The sequence below is a fragment of the Aotus nancymaae genome, unplaced genomic scaffold (assembly GCF_030222135.1).
Source record: "Aotus nancymaae isolate 86718 unplaced genomic scaffold, 86718_ANA_hifiasm-v0.15.2.pri h1tg000032l_0, whole genome shotgun sequence".
NCBI classification, from domain to species: domain Eukaryota; kingdom Metazoa; phylum Chordata; class Mammalia; order Primates; family Aotidae; genus Aotus; species Aotus nancymaae.
This window is the reverse complement of record NW_026988445.1, coordinates 8284181-8301334: the sequence shown is the minus strand read 5'-3', so window position 1 is coordinate 8301334 and position 17154 is coordinate 8284181. Positions and strand designations below refer to the sequence as shown.

The window sequence follows — 17154 nt, the reverse complement described above, 5'->3', positions numbered from 1 at the left end:
CATTATACCCAAACCAAACCAAACCAAAAGGTTCCTTTGGTAAAGCTCTGACTTTTCCAAGGAACCTGTTTAAAAATATCATTTTAAAATAGAAATAGACATTATTTTACCTTTCTCTCGAATTTCTATAGCTGAAAGATTCTGAGCTTCTCCACCAAGTTCTGATAATACTTTTACTTCAATGGGCAACCCATGACAATCCCAGCCGGGCACAAAATGTATTTTGGAACCAGTCATCATATGGAATCGATTGGCTATGTCTTTCAAAATCTGCAAAGATAAAATTATAATTATCATTCATACATAAAACATTTGGCCTAAAATTTATTTTTTTTTAATTTAATACCATTTTTAAAAATACAATTTGAAAAGGAAATATATAAACTAACCTCTATTAAAAACTATTAACACAAATAGCCTAATATTATTTATACTGAGCTAAGAAGTATCATCGAATCACTGCAGAACTTACAGTGTACTCAGAGAATGGAATATTATGGTTAACTCTGTCATTGACAAAACCCTTACTAATACAGTAGACCTCTTCATTAGGTATAGTTTTAGAACTAATTTACTTTTTTAAGTTCATTTTAAATACTAGAGGGCAGCAGAGCCTTTTAAAAAATGTATCACTATAGTAGAATGGGGGAATCGAAGGCAAAGAATAGACTTGGCTCCAAGCTCAATCTCCCTCTTCCCAAGAGGAAACAGTGCTCTGACCACCAGCCCAGTAGTTCAGAAAACAACTTCCTCCTTTCCATGTCTATCAAAAGTAGAAAAGATATTATGTTCTTCTCCCATCTCTTGCCCCCTTTAAAAACTCTAATTTCAAACTGTTTACTAGTGAACATGAAGGAGCCTTGTAATCTGCGTGGTTGTCACATTAAAAAAAAATTATCAGAGGCTGGGTGTGGTGGCTCACGCCTGTAATCCCAGCACTTTGGGGGGCCAAGGTGGGCAGATCACAAGGTCAGGAGATCGAGACCATCCTGGCCAACATGGTAAAATCCCACCTCTACTAAAAATAGAAAAATTAGCTGAACATGGTAGCATGCACCTGTAATCTCAGCTACCTGGGAGGCTAAGGCAGGAGAATCGCTTGAACCCAGGAGTCAGAGGTTGCAGTGAGCCAAGATAGTGCCACTGCACTCTAGCCTGGGAGACAGAGTGAGACTCCATCTCAGAAGAAAAAAAAAAAATTATCTAGCTATATATACTTAAGATTGGTATACTTTACTCTGGGTAATTATTCAAATCAATCGTCATATAAATAACCTCCTTTCTACTTATCTCTTTGGAAATTGTCTATTTATTATCTGTCTCTTCTCTGTAAAACATAAGCTCCATTAACTCAGAGAGCCCATCTGTCCTCTTCACCCATGAATTCCAGCATTTCAAATGGTTTCTGGCACTATTCTATAAATATTTATCAAATACATGAATGCATGCATGCATCATATATACTCTAAACCATTAGCCACTGGCCACATGCTATTTTTGGTGCTAATCCAAATTCAGATGTGATTTAAATTATGAAATATATACCCAATTTCAAACATGTGTTATGAAAAGAATGTGATATATCTCAAAAAAATTTTTTATTATTAAAGTTCTGGGGTACACGCGCAGAACATGCAGGTTTGTTACATAGGTATACCCATATCATGGTGGTTTGCTGCACCCATCAACCTGTCATCTACATTAGGTATTTCTCCTAATGCTATCCCTTCCCTAGACCCCCACCCCATGACAGACCCCGGTGTGTGATGTTCCCCTCCCTGTGTCCACGTGTTCTCATGTGTTCAACTCCTACTTATGAGTGAGAACATGTAGTGTTTGGTTTTCTGTTCTTGTGTTAGTTTGCTGAGAAGGATGGTTTCCAGCTACATCCATGTCCCTGCAAAGGACATGAACATGTATATTTCTATCATGTGTCAACAAAACAAAAAATATAATAAACCATATGTTGGGTCATAAAAATAAAACTCAATAAATTTAAAAGAACTGGAATCAGGCCGGGCACAGTGGCTTACGCCTGTAATCCCAACACTCTGGGAGGCCGAGGCAGGCAGATCATGAGGTCAGGAGTTCACAACCAGCCTGGCCAACATAGTGAAACCCTATCTCTACTAAAAATACAAAAATTGGGCCGGGCGTGGTGGCTCACGCTTGTAATCCCAGCATTTTGGGAGGCCGAAACAGGTGGATCACCTGAGGTCAGGAGCTCGAGACCAGCCTGACCAACATGTAGAAACCCCTAAAACTACTAAACTACAAAACTAAAACTACAAAATTAGCTGGGCATAGTGGCACATGCCTGTAATCATCCCAGCTACTTGGAAGGCTGATGCAGGAGAATAGCTTGCACCTGGGAGGCAGAGGTTGCAGTGAGCCTGAGATTGTGCTAATGCACTCCAGCCTGAGCATCAAGAGAAAAAAAAAAAAAAAAATTAGCCAGGCATGGCGGTGAGTGCCTGTAATCCCAGCTAGTCAGGAGGCTAAAGCAGGAAAATCGCTTGAACCCAGTAGGCGGAGGTTGCAGCAAGCCAACATCGTGCCATTACACTCCAGCCTGGGCAACAGTTCAAGACTCCATCTCAAAAAAAAAAGAACTGAAATCATAGAATATGCTCTTCATCCATAATGGATTAAAATGAATAAGGGAAAGATAACAGAAAGATCTTCAAACACCTAAAAGCTAAACAAGACACATATGAGGCCAGACACAGTGGCTCACACCTGTAATCTCAAAATTTGGGATGTTAAGGGCAAGAGGATGATTTGAGGCCAGAAGTCTGAAACTAGCCTGGTTAATATAGCAAGAATTTGTCTCTACAAAAGATAAATAAATAAAAACTATAAACAGCACATATGTAAAAAATTCATGAATCAGAAAGGAATTTTCAAGGAAAATTTTTGTTGTACTTGTTGAAACACGGTCTCACTCTGTTGCCTGTAGTGGGGAGACCCTGTAAGTGCCTAGGCAGGAGCCAGAAGCCTCAGCCTATTTCCATATAAATAATGAAGAACAAAGTAACTAGAAATATAACCATAGTAGTTATTAGCTATTCATAGGTGATCTTAGTTACTCATAGGTGATCCTTTTTTTTTTTTTTTTTTTTTTTTTCCCAAAAGCACTGTTTTTATTTATACAGAGTCCTAACCACTTCAGCGGTAGGAGGAATGGGAGAGGCTCGTTTTTCAATCCAGGGACCTCGGTAATGTTGGTTTGTTGTTACCAAACACACAGGTAAGAGACATCATGGATCTGGCAAACTAAGGACAATGTTTAGTCTCTCTCTGCTAGAGCAACAAGGTGAGCATCAATCTCTGCTTCTGTAAGAATCCTGAATTTAGGATTTTCAACTGTCACTACTCCAACTTCTATTTCTGAAGGTTTGAAATCAATTGATAAAACAGTAGACAAGCATGTAATTGCAGTTTCCACTGTCTGTTCAAATGTCCAATCAAATTTCTTCTTCACTTTTTTTTCAAGGAAGCTGGTTGACTCAGTCTGTTTAACTCCTGCTGCAGTAAACCCACAGTAGTAACCTGCAGGATCACACTTATATACCTGAGGGCCTTGCTCTTCATCTATACCAATTAAAATCATACAACAACCAAGAGGCCTCATTTCAGCATTCTGTGTGTAGACCTGAGAAATATCAGCAATTCTTTTACACAGCATGTCCACAGGAATCTCATAGCCATACTTGTATTTCCAGTTAGCTGCCTCATAGCGTGCCCTCTGCACCTGGGATCTGCTGTCAGCTGTCATTCTGGTCATCACACAACCAATGTTTTCAGTTATCTTGAATAAGTGAGTCACTGTGCTGGAATCCAATAATTTGTCAGGTACTTTCTTCTGGGTGACAATTACTGCACAGTCTTTCCCTCTGACAGCTACTGATGTAAGGCCACCCTTGTTAATAGCCTTAAAAGCATATTCTACTTGGTAGAGCCGACCCTCGGGTGAAAAAATGGTAATGTAGCGGTCAAAACCGGTGCTGGAACCACAGGACATGTTGGTAGAAACGCTACTTCAAACACAATCTCTGGGCCCCGCAGCTCCCACACCAGGCGTACAAGCCCCTCCCGGAAGTTGCAGCGACTGCTTCCCGATCCTAATTCTTTTACTAATGCCCCCTAGGTCGGAAGCAAACCTGGGGTGATATTATGAAAGAAATGACCCTAAGGCAAGATGCTTTAAGCCCTCTGTCACACTGGCCTGCGTAAGGACTGCTGGAGGGCATCTCAGCTGTGCCACTGCGCCAGTGCTGGGAAAGTGACCACTGTTTAGCCAGCTAGGGAAGGAGATATCCACGATGGCCAAGACATCTTCTTCCTCGGGGGAGTTAGGAGAAAACTCCTCCAAGCTCTTGCGGTAGGCCTGACGCTGTCACATAGGCCTGCAGACATCCGGGGGCTTAAATGTCTCTATGTGATACTATGCTTCAGTGGTCACGTTCCATGTCCACTCTCATGTTCCACTTCTGTACCTGGTTCCTTTTTTCTCAAAAGAAATAATCAGTAAAAGTAACGTACATCTTAATGTCTTTATTCTTTCTTAACAAGTACGGAAAAAGTGCTGACACATTATGTTCCTTACCTCATCTTGGCAACCTGAAAGCCTTGGGCCCCCACCTATATGACACGTGATGTACCTGACCCTATCACTGACCGCCAGTGCCATGCCCTACCTACCCTGCCCCCAGCTTTGTACTCAATAAAAGCCAGAGCATCCAAGCACTCAGGGCCACTGCTGGACTCCACACTGGTTGGCAGTGGACGCCCGGTCCCAAACTTTTTTCTCTATCTCTGTGTCTTGTGTCTTTTATTTCTACAATTTCTTGTCTCCACACCAGCAGAGAGGGCCTCACAGGACCCTGTAGGGCTAGACCCTACAGTCGCCCAAGCTGGAGTACAGTGGTGCAATCATGGCTCATTGCCACTTTTGACTTCCCAGGCTCAAGTGATTCTCCAACCTCAGCTTCCCAAGTAGCTGAGACTAGAGGCGCATGCCACCATGTCCAGCTAATTTTTGTTTTCTTAGTAGATACAGGGTTTCACCATGTGGCCCAGCCTAGTCTGGAACTCCTGGCCTCAAGTGATCCACCTGCCTTGGCCTCCCAAATTGCTCAGATTAAGGGGTGAGCCACTGCACCTGGCCTCAAGAAAATTTTAAAAACACAATCAACTGAATAAAAATTGAAGTACAACAAGACAAAATTGGTGGGGCATAGCTAAAGCAGTGCTGAAAGGAAAATTTATAGCATTAAGGTGCATACGTTAGAAAAGGGATGCCTGTCAATAGTGTAAAATTCCACCTCAAGAAACTAGAAAAAGTGGGGCAAAATGAACCCAAAGCAAGCAGAAATAAGAAAATAAAGATAAAAGCCAGCTGGGCACTATTACAGGCTCATGCCTGTAATCCCAGCACTTTGGAAGGCCAAGGTGGGTGGATAACTTGAGGTCGGGACTTTGAGACCAGCCTGGCCAACATGGTGAAACCCTGCCTCTACTAAAAATACAAAAGTTAGCAGGGCGTGGTGGCACACGCCTGTAATCCCAGCTACTCAGGAGGCTGAGGCATGAGAATTGCTTGAACACAGGAGGCAGAGGTTGCAATGAGCCATGATCATACCACTGCACGCCAGCCCGGGTGACAGAGCAAGACTGTCTCAAAAAAAAAAAAAAAAAAAAAGATGAAAGCAGAAATCAGTGAAATTTAAAACAGAAAAAAAAACAATGAAAGTCTGACTTCAGGAATGATAGCATGAGAAGCCATGTGGACCTGTTTCCTAGTAAAATCGGTAAAAATTATTTTTAAAAACAACCATTTAGGGCTGGGCACAGTGGCTCACACCCGTAATCCCAGCACTTTGGGACGCCGAGGCAGGCGATTCACAAGGTGAAGAGATCAGGACCATCCTGGCCAACATGGTGAAATCCCATCTCTACTAAAAACAGAAAAATTAGCTGGGCGTGGTGTTCGGGCACTTGTAGTCCCAGCTACTCAGGAGGCTGAGTTAGGAGAATTGCTTGAACCTGGGAGGCAGAGGTTGCAGTGAGCCAACATCGCACCACTGCACTCCAGCCTGGCGCCTGGCAAAGGAGTGAGACTCTGTCTCCAAAAAAAAAAAAGAAAAACCATTTAAAGCCTCTGGAATTGATCCTAAAGGTATATACCAAATGAAGAAACATCTATATAAGACAAATCTTCAGAAACTAGGTAAGAAAAGTCAGTGTCTATGGTATTTGACCCAAGACCACTCCCTCTCTCCTCTTTACCAGTTAGTTCAAAGAAGCCAAGACTTACCACCCCATACTGCTGCAGCCTAAAACACAAGGTTCCCTATTCTCCCAGCTCCCAGACTAGGCCTATCTTTCCAAGGAGGGGCAGGACATCAAAACGTCTCCTCCTTCCCCAGCTACCTGTTGCTACCTATTCCCCGGCTAAGTTCTGGGCAAGTGTAGTCAAGAAGCAGAAGCTCCCTTTCTTCACTGAGTCCCCAATCATGGAACGTTGTACATCTGCTGGGAACACTGGGAGTCCAATCACCCTTGTCCTCACTCATAAGATGGTGGTTCCATACCAGGAGAGGCCACTCAAGAGGACCTCATGCTACTGCCCACCCCATAAACACCAAGTGGGAGTGTCCCTCATAGACGTGTACAGTTGTTCCTACTCCAGAGCCCTGACTGGAAGACACTACCGGGCTGGAAGAGAAGCAGGCAATAAAATGAATAGTTCCCAAACTCTTCCCATTGTTAGAGCATTCAGAAGTTCAGGCCTAATGGGGCTCTTAGAAGAAACAGTGAAAGCTGTAGAAAAAGGCAATTAGAAGATCCATAGGTTCAAGATGATACAGGCTAAACTATAGGCCACATAGCTTGGAGGAGAGAACCACGGAAACAGCTGAGAGAAGCCCTCCTAGGATCAGAACAAATATCAGACACTGACCTTAAGAACTAATCCTTCGAAAGACCTCAAATTTGATTCTATTAGTCTACAGAGCAATTTATGCCCCAGGGAATTGCTGAAAACAACAGAGTCAGCTGGAAAATTTCAGAGCTAAATAAATTGGTGTTGTCAGGAAAAGAGAGGATAGGAGCACTGCCAAAAATCACTGTCATCCCAGGGTGACTGTGGACATACCCAAAGCTATGCCTGCCTGAGAATCAGAGGCTTAACACAAGGGAAGAATGGGAGGGGGCAGAAACAGACTTCATCTTCATGAAAATACTACAGCCAGTCACAAGTAAATAACAATTACAAGCTCTGACAGGTGGGAGAGACCATTATTCAGATTTACTACATCTAAAGTGCCCAGTTTCCAACAAAAAAATTACAAGACATACAAAGTAATACAAAGTATGACACACACACTGGAAAAGAAAGCAGAAAATAGAGGCTGGGCGTGGTGGCTCACTCTTGTAATCCCAGTACTTTGGGAGGCGGAGACAGGTAGATCACAAGGTCAAGAGATCAAGACCACCCTGGCCAACATGGTGAAACCCCATCTCTACTAAAAATGCAAAAATAAGCTGGGTGTGGTGGCACACGCCCGTAGTCCCAGTTACTCGGGAGGCTGAGGCAGGAGAATCGCTTGAACCTGGGAGGTAGAGATAGCAGCCAAGATCATGCCACTGCACTTTGGCCTCGTAACAAAGTGAGACTCAGTCTCACAAAAAAAAAATAGAAACTACCTATAAAGGTAATCAGATGTCAAATGTTACAGAAAAAGACTTCAAAACTGACATTATAAATGTTCAAAGAACTAACAGAATCCATGATTAAAGAGATAAAGGAAGGTATGATGATAATGTCACATCTAACAGAGAATATCACTAAAGAAATATGGATGGGAGTGGTGGCTCATGCCTGTAATCCAAGCACTTTGGAGGCCAAGGCGGGCGGATCACCTGAGGTCAGGAGTTCAAGACCAGCCTGACCAACATGGTGAAACCCTGTCTTAAAAAAAAAAAAAAAAAAAAATTATAAAAAAAGAAAAAAAAAAATAGAAGTTTTTTTTTTTTTAAAAGACCCAAAATGGCCGGGCTCGGTGGCTCACGCCTGTAATCCCAGCAATTTGGGAGGCCAAGGCAGGCAGATCACAAGGTCAGGAGTTAGAGATCAGCCTGACCAACATGGCGAAACTCTGTCCCTACTAAAAATACAAAAATTAGCCAGGCGTGATGGTGGGCACCTATAATCCCAGCTACTCAAGAGGCTGAGGCAGGAGAATCGCTTGAACCCAGGAGGCGGAGGTTGCAATAAGTCAAGATTGCGCCACTGCACTCCAACCTGGGTGACAGAGCAAGACTCCGTCTCAAACAACAACAAAAAAGACCCAAAATGAAAAATTCAGTGGAGAGGTTCAACAGTAGATACAATCTAGCAGAAGAAAAAATAAACAAGATAGATCAATAAATACTGTATAATCCAAAGAATAATAACAAATCTAAACAGAGCCTCAGAGCCATCATTACACACATCATTCAGCATACCAACAAATGCATAATGAGAGATTCAGAGGAAAGGAGAGAAAACGGAGGCAGAAAAAAATATCCAAAGAAATAATAACTGAATATCTCTCAAATGTATTGAAGAACATTTGAAAATTTCTCAAATGTATTAAACAACACCAACCCATATATCCAGAAAGTTCAATGAACTCCAAGAAGGAAAAAACACAAAGAAATGGAAAAAATACATCACGGTAAAAAGGTGCAAGTTAGGGACTTTGGGAGGCCGAAGCAGGTGAACTGCTTGAGCCCAGGAGTTCAAGACCCACCTGGGCAACAGGGCAAAAACACCACCTCTACAAAAATTACAAAAATTAGCCAGGCATGGTAGCCTGCACCTGTAGTCTCACTTACTTGGGAGGCTGAGGTGAGAGGATAGCATGAGCCCAGAAAATTGAGGCTGCAGTGAGCTATGATTGCGCCACTGCACTCCAGCCTGGGTAAGAGAAAGAGCCTGTCTCAAAAAAAAAACAAAAAAAACTCACATTCACATAAAACCTGTACATTAATGTTTTTAGCACCTTTATTCATAATACCCAAAAACTGTAAACGACCCAGTTGTACTTCAACAGGTTTATGGGTAAACAGTGATACATCCACACCATAGAATACTACTCAACAATGAAAAAATAAAACTACTAAAAAGCTTAGACGAATCTCAAGGGATTTATGCTGAGTGAAAATAATCAATCCCAAAAGATTATAAACTGCATGTTTTCATTTACATAGCATTCTTGAAATAACAAAAATATAGAAATGGAGAATATATCCATGGGTGAAAGGAGTTAAAGAGAGAGTGCAACATGAGGAAGATAACTTGGTTATAAAAGGGCAACATGAGGGATTCTTACAGTAATGTTCAGTATCTTAACTGTATCAATGTTAATATCCTACTTGTAATATTATACTATAGTATTGCAAAATGTCATCATTAGGGAAAACTGAGTAAGATGTACAAGAGATCTGTATTCTTAAAATTTCATTTGAATCAATATCTGAAATGTAAAGTTTAACAAAAATAAAATTTTAATGAAATTGGTATCAAATAGCATGTACCAAACTAAAATCAAGCACATCAGTTTTCTCCACTGAAAGAAGTAAATGCTTTTTTATACCGTCTGATATCATATGTCTAAAAATTAAAAAGTAAACCAGCAAGCAGTAGAGCATAGTTTGGCTTGTGTGGAAGCAAATAATACTGACAAATGTGCAAGATGTGTAACATGTCTCAAATGTTTCAGAAGTTGTCAATATAATTTACTACATAATACAATATGCAATGTATATCACAATATGTAGTACTACTACTCTAATAGCAGTTTGTTTGTATTTTGAGACAGTCTCGCTCTGTCACCCAGGCTGCAGTTCAATGGTGCAAACTCAGCTCACTGCAACCTCCATCCCCCAACCTGGGTTCAAATGATTCTCCTGCCTCAGCCTCCTGAGTAGCTAGGATTACAGAAGTGCTCCACCACGCCCAATTAATTTTTGTATTTTTAGTAGAGACAGGGTTTTGCCATGTTGGCCAGGCTGCTCTCGAACTCCTGACCTCAAGTGATCCACCCACCTCAGCCTCCCAAAGTGCTGGGATTACAGGCGTGAGCCACTGCGCCTGGCCTCTAATAGCACTATTAACCCATTCAGTGACCAAATTCTTGGTTTTGAAACTACAGATGCTCAAATCTACATAATGAACTGAAAAATGAGTGAACTGATTATTGACATCCATGCTGTGGCCCAGGCACGGATTACAGGCATGATCCACTGCAACCGACCAAGACGTAAGTTTTTTTGTCTACTGCTATTCCCAGAGTCTAGAACAATGCCTCGCACGATAATTATGTACTGAATAAGATGATGTTTACTAATATAAAATAACATTAAGCTCAAAGCAAATACCAGCAATGTTTTTTTCATACAATACTAAAATTATATATTGCTTTGTATGAAAACGTTTGTTTTACATGCCAATGTAAATTTACATAATTATCATATAGAGTACACTCTCTTATAAAGAGTATTACATAAACACTTTCTTTCAAGTGTCGTAACCTAAATTATAATTACCTTATTTAAAGCATGTCCAACATGAGGGTCACCATTTGCATAAGGAGGTCCATCATGAAGGCAAAATTCTGTCTTTACTTTTCTTTCTCTTTGCCATGAATAAAGTTCTGAAAATCCACATTTCTGTTTAAAAAGAACGATATCTAAACATCATATAAATACATACTCCTGAGTCTTACAATAACAGCCAACACTTGCTTATTTCCATTCCAATTCCATTCCAATCTATTCAACTCTGAAATACAAGGCGAGGTTTCTGAAATGTGCGTCTGAGTACACATCTCTTAAAACCTTTCAGTAGTTTCCCCACACACCTCAGACTGAAGTCTAAACTCTTTATATGATATGCAGGACCCTCCAAAGGTTTAGTACCACTAAGTTCTTGGGCATTCTCTCATCACTCCCCACCCCCGCCATGTTGAAGGACCTACAGATTCCCGATACACACATTCTTGCTATTCTTTGGCTGCAATGCTTGCCATTCCCAAAATCTGGGAACAACATGTATGGCAGTCTCACTTCCCTTCCCTCACTTGCTGTGTGGTCTTGGCCAAGTTACTGTGCACTTACGGGCCTGCTTTCTCATCTGAAAAAAAAAGTGTTAATAATATCCATCGTACAGGGCTGGTGTGAAGATTAAACAAGAAAACACTGAAAACTGTCACTCTAGCATACAGAAGGTACTGAACAAAAAAATCAGATGAACTCTGGGCGGGCACGGTGGCTCACGTTTATAATCCCGGCACTTTGGAAGGCTGAGGCACGCGGATCACCTGAGGTCAGGAGTTCCAGACCAGCCTGTCCAATACGGTGAAACTGTTTCTACTGAAAAATACAAAAATTAGCCAGGCATGTTGGTGCACGCCTGTAGTCCCAGGTACTCGGGAGGCTGAGGCAGGAGAGTCGCTTGAACCTGGGAGGTGGAGGTTGCAGTGAGCCGAGATCGTTCCACCGCACTCCAGCCTGGGCGACAGAGCAAGACTCCATCTCAAAAAAAAAAAAAAAATTAGATTAACTGTCAGAATATTTGCTAAGTATATTTACTTAACCAATATTCCAAGAATATCAGAGATTTTTAAAGACTAGAATTACAGACACTAACAAGAGGAATCTCTGCCCTTAAAAGTTCAGTCTAGACTGTGCATGGTAGTTCACGCCTGTAATCCCAGCACTTTGGAGGCCTAGCCAGGAGTTGTGGCATATGCCTGTAATCCCAGCTACTTGGGAGGCTGAGGCATGAGAATCGCTTGAACCCGGGAGACGGAGGTTGCAGAGAGCCAAGATCGTGCCATTGCACTCCAGCTTGGGCGACAGAGCAAGACTCTGTCTCAAAAAAAAAAAAAAAAAAAAAAAAAAAAGGCTTAGTTAGTACAGGAGATAGACCCACAGTCTATAAAGGGGACTCTGAGCAAGGACTGCTACTTTATATTTCAAACGAGTCATAATTCCAACTAGGGATCTAAAGGGCCCAAAAGGTGAACTTCAGCTTCCCCCTCATTCATCATAATTAAGGTTTTTAAGGTCTTTTTTTTTTTAAGAACAAGGTGGGGAGGGAGGAGGCCTAGCCAATATGGTCTTGAACTCTTGGCTCAAGCGATTCTCTCGCCTTGGCCTTTCAAAGTGCTGGGATTACAGGCGTGAGCCACTGCGCCCAGCCTAGGTTTTTATTTTCATGTGGACATGTGAATTTACTTTTTACAAGGCATTGGAAAAGTGCCCAAAGTTGATCTGTTTTGCCTACGGGACAAATGGGGCATACGTGCGATACATGCTGGTATCTGGGTATTGCTAGTGTCCCCCTTAATTTCCCGCCCCGGAACCTGCTACAAAGGAGGGACTCATCTAGAGATTTCTACACTTAGGTTTTCAGCCCACAAAATCCGTGCGAGGCAGATGAATTCCACCAATCTGGTCACACCACCGCCCACCCGCACCGGCGTGGAGCGCAGAGGTGTGGCTCCCGCCGAGCGCCAGGAGCCCGCGGCTGGGTCGGGCCTCTCCGGAGGCCCCGCGCCGAGGCGGGGCCCGTACCTGCTGGATCTCCAGTTCCGTGTCCGGCTGCTGGCGGCCCAGCAGCTTCATGGGGAAGGTGGTCTGCGGCAGCAGCACCGTGTCCCGGTATCTGCCGCTATTCGAGTTCGGCTGGTGGTTACTGGCCCCGGAGACCGACTGCACCAGAAGCCTTTTCGTCGCCTGTAGCCATCCCGGGCGGCAGGGAAAGCGAGGCGTCCCCCACAAACTTCGGGCCGTGGCAAGGGCCGCCGCCCCAGGCCCGCGAGGGCGCAGCCCCCAACGCATGGTCCGGCTACCCCTAGGCGTCCGGTCCTCCGCTCCCGCCCCGGCTGGAAGGGGCAGGACCCCCGGAAACCTAGGAGAGCCGAATAAAAGGGCGCACGCGCCCGGGGAACGGAAGGGGCGGGGAAGAAGCGGGTTGTGGGGCGGACACCGCCTTCCAGGAGTCCGCGGAGACGGAGCCACCTCCGGGTCCTCCATGCAGCCACCGGAGGGCGGGCCCAGCTTCACGGGGGCTGGGAAAGGTGGGGCTCATATTCCAATCACTGTGCCCTCCTTTTTAAAAATACAGTTATTTTAATTTAACACAACATAGCTATGATTGCATCACTTTAACATGTAGCCAATAAGAAGTAAGATATTTTACACAGTCTCTTCATACGAAGCCTTTGAAATCTGACATGTACTTTGCACATGCTGCACATCTCAATCTGGCCTAAACACATGGCAAGGCCTCAGCAAGCACACTTGGGTCATGACTACCATTGTGGGCAGCACAAACTTCAGTGAAAATATTGTAAAATAGTAAAATTTCAGCAAATCGAGTTTTACGGATCTAATAGGCTAGTATTAGATATTCCTAAACCTTTCTGCAAATAGGATCTCTGATGAGCTGAGGGGGCAGGGTGAGGTTTATAGGCAGAAAAGGCTGAAGAAAGGAGAAACAGGGAACGAAAAGCAGACGCCATTTCAAAGTTACTTGGCTTAATGGATTTGGCTATCATCTCTCCCGATTTCCTGGAACTCAGACCTTACAAGCAAACAACCTAGTGCCGGAGCTCAGTCCAGATCAATGACTTCCCATAAATTTTAACAATATTATAAAACAATCTAACTTTTTAAAAGATTCCCTAAATCCCTGTTATATCCCACTCATAGAACAGTACGCTATGTAAAGCAACTTCTGCTCCTGTTTCTGACAGATTCTGCTCTATGTGGTTATCCAATTCATAATAGTTCACAATTGTTACCATTTCATTGTAGAGTATACCTCTTGGGAAAAGCCTTCCTAATCATAAAACACAACATCCAAAACATTTAGTTCACATAAATAAGAAGGACTGATTTTCTACAAATATGAAAATATGTATATACCAAAAAAAAAGATACCAAAAAATGAGAAACCAAGTGGCAAATAGAAAGCACTCATCAATGTCAGCCTTTCACCAGTCAATGACTCCAGCTCTGCACCTGAATTAACTCATTTAATCTTCAAAACCAGAAGAGATGAAGATACAGTATGCCAAAAAACCATGCAAGATAGGAACTATGAATATTTCCATTTCACAGAGAAGGAAACTGAGGCACATAAAGTTATGTAACTTGCTCAGGATCATACAACTAAGTAGCACAGTTGGAATTCAAACCCAGGCAGTTAGATTCCAGTGCCTATGTGTATAGCCACCATGTTATCTTGCCTTCCCTACACTATAGTGTTGAGGAAAACATTTGCTACACATTAAAAAAATAGTAATATACAAAATGTATAAAGAGCTGCTACAGATCAAAAAGATAAACAACCCAATTTTAAAAAAGGATAAAAGAAGCTGGGCTCAGTAGCTCATGCCTATAATCCCAGCACTTTGGGAGGCTGAAGTGGAAATATCACTTGAGTCCAAGAGTCTGAGACAAGCCTGGACAACATAGGGAGACCCTATCTCTAAAATAATTTTTAAAATTAGCTGGATGTAGTGGTATGTGCTTGTGGTCCCAGCTCACTGGGAGACTGTGGTGGGAGGATTGCTTTAGCCCAGGAGGTTGAGACTGCAAGCAAGCCATGATCACACCACTGCACTCCAGCCTGAGCAACACAGTGAGAACCTGTCTCAAAAAAAAAAAAAGGCAAAAGAAATGAATATTCGGGCTGGGCGCGGTGGCTCACGCCTGTAATCCCAGCACTTTGGGAGGCAGAGGCGGGTGGATCACGAGGTCAAGAGATCGAGACCATCCTGGTCAACACGGTGAAACCCCGTCTCTACTAAAAAAACAAAAAACTAGCTGGGCACGGTGGCGCGTGCCTGTAATCCCAGCTACTCAGGAGGCTGAGGCAGGAGAATTGCCTGAACCCAGGAGGCAGAGGTTGCAGTGAGCCGAGATCGCGTCATCGCACTCCAGCCTGGGTAACAAGAGCGAAACTCCGTCTCAAAAAAAAAAATAAAGAAAGAAAGAAATAAATATTCAATTCATAGACACAGAAGTGGAAACAGCAAGTAAACATAAATAGATGCTCAAGTTTAGGAGTCATGAGAATAGTTAAAATACCATTTTTTTTCCAGCAGATTAGAGCAAAAATTAAGAAGTTTGATAACAGGAGAATGTGTAAAAGTGGACTGTTGATGGTAGTGTTAAATATGTACTGTCGGCCAGGCAAGGTGGCTCACTCCTGTAATCCTACCACTTTGGGAAGCCGAGGGGGGCGGATCACCTGAGGTCGGGGTTTGAGACCAGCCTGACCAACATGGAGAAACCCCATCTCTACTAAAATACAAAATGAGCCAGGCGTGGTGGTGCATGCCTGTAATCCCAGCTATTCGGAAGGCTGAGGCAAGAAAATCTCTTAAACCGGGGAGATAGAGGTTGCGGTGAACCGAGCTAGCGCCACTGCACTCCAGCCTGGGCAACAAGAGCGAAACTCCATCTCCGAATAAATAAAATAAAATAAAATGCACTTAATCTTTGACTCACAGTTTCACATCTGGGATCTATCACAACTATAGTATTCCAGGAGCACAAAGATATATTTACATAGAAAGTCTCCTAACCAACCTCTACATACCTTGCTGAATTCAACTTTGCTGTTTTCTTGTAAAACCTGTGAGAGGATACCATGAACACTTGGGAGATGGCTACTCTTGAGGATGACTGCAGACTTCTATTCTCACTTGTTGAGCTTAACGTGAGTCATGTTTGTCTTTATTTAAGCCATTTGTACTTATGTAATTATACAATTATAAAAACCAATATATGGCTGGGCGCAGTGGCTCACGCCTGTAATTCCAGCACTTTGGGAAGTGGAGGCGGGTGGATTACCTGAAGTGAGGAGTTCAAGACCAACCAGGCCAACATGATGAAACCCTGTCTCTACTAAAAATACACACAAAAAAATTAGCCAGGCCTGGTGGCAGGTGCCTGTAGTCCCAGCTACACAGGAGGCTGAGGCAGAAGAATCGCTTGAATCCTGAAGGTGGAGGTTGCAGTGAGCAGAGATCGCGCCATTGCACTCCAGCCTGGGCAACAGAGCAAGACTCCTCAAAAAAAAAAAAAAAAAAAAATATATATATATATACACACACACACACACACATACATATATGGTTAAAATAATATAACCTATGTTATATATATTTTGCCACTTCCGTAAAAGGGGGTCTATTTAATTCACAGAGTTATTGTGAAAATCAAATGTAGAAGTAAAAGCCTTTTTAAGCTAGGCGCAGTGGCTCACACCTGTAATCCCAGCACTTTGGAAGACCAAGATGAGCAGATCACCTGGGGTCATGAGTTCAATACCAGCCTGGCCTACAGGATGAAACTATCTCTACTTAAAAAAAAAAAAGCAGAGCGTGGTGGAGAGCCTGTGGTCCTAGCTACTCGGAAGGCTGAGTCGGAAGGATCGCTTGAACGCAGGAGACGGAGGTTGCAGTGAGTCAAGACCGTCCCATTGCACTCCAACCTGAGAGACAGAGTAAGACCCTGCTCCGCCCCCTACTCCCTAAAAAAGATCCAATCTATACAAAAAAGTTTTTATTTATTTATTTATTTGTTTATTTTTGGAGACGGAGTTTCGCTCTTGTTACCCAGGCTGGAATGCAATGGCGCGATCTCGGCTCACCGCAACCTCCGCCTCCTGGGTTCAGGCAATTCTCCTGCCTCAGCCTCCTGAGTAGCTGGGATTACAGGCACGCGCCACCGTGCCCAGCTAATTTTTTGTTTTTTTAGTAGAGACGGGGTTTCACCATATTGACCAGGATGGTCTCGATTTCTTGACCTCGTGATCCACTCGCCTCGGCCTCCCAAAGTGCTGGGATTACAGGCGTGAGCCACCGCGCCCGGCCCAAAAGTTTTTATTTTAATTAGCCGGGCGTGGTGGGCACAGCTGCACCTGTAGTCCCAGTTACACAGGAGGCTGAGACGGGAGGATCCTTGAGCCTAGGAGATAGAAGGCAGCAGCGAGCCGTAATCGACTCTGGGCGACAGAGCAAGCTATCGGTCTCTAAAAAAAAAAAGTAGCCCCGCATCTTTAACCAGGAGGTGGAGGTGTGTGTG

General features: G+C 43.2%; 2 protein-coding genes across 2 annotated transcripts in view; both read right to left on the bottom strand.

Annotated features, from left to right (window-relative positions):
• The window catches only part of IARS2 (isoleucyl-tRNA synthetase 2, mitochondrial), a 60718-nt gene extending 47824 nt beyond the window's left edge, over positions 1 to 12894 (bottom strand). The window contains exons 1-3 of the mRNA XM_064383522.1: positions 12628 to 12894; positions 10597 to 10719; positions 111 to 270 (exon numbers count right to left, since the gene is read on the bottom strand). Of these exons, the coding sequence (XP_064239592.1) occupies positions 111 to 270; positions 10597 to 10719; positions 12628 to 12894 (550 nt within the window). The remainder of the gene's footprint in view (positions 1 to 110; positions 271 to 10596; positions 10720 to 12627) is intronic.
• LOC105722277 (proteasome subunit alpha type-6-like) lies at positions 3132 to 4095 on the bottom strand. Its single transcript, XM_064383462.1, has one exon. It carries the CDS (start codon positions 4022 to 4024, stop codon positions 3290 to 3292), a length of 735 nt encoding a protein of 244 aa, XP_064239532.1. The 5' UTR covers positions 4025 to 4095; the 3' UTR covers positions 3132 to 3289.
• Positions 12895 to 17154: the final 4260 nt, after the last annotated feature.

Bases quoted from the DNA above. Each gene is read 5' to 3' on its own strand.
- LOC105722277 (XM_064383462.1), bottom strand. From the start codon at position 4,024: ATGTCCTGTGGTTCCAGCACCGGTTTTGACCGCTACATTACCATTTTT.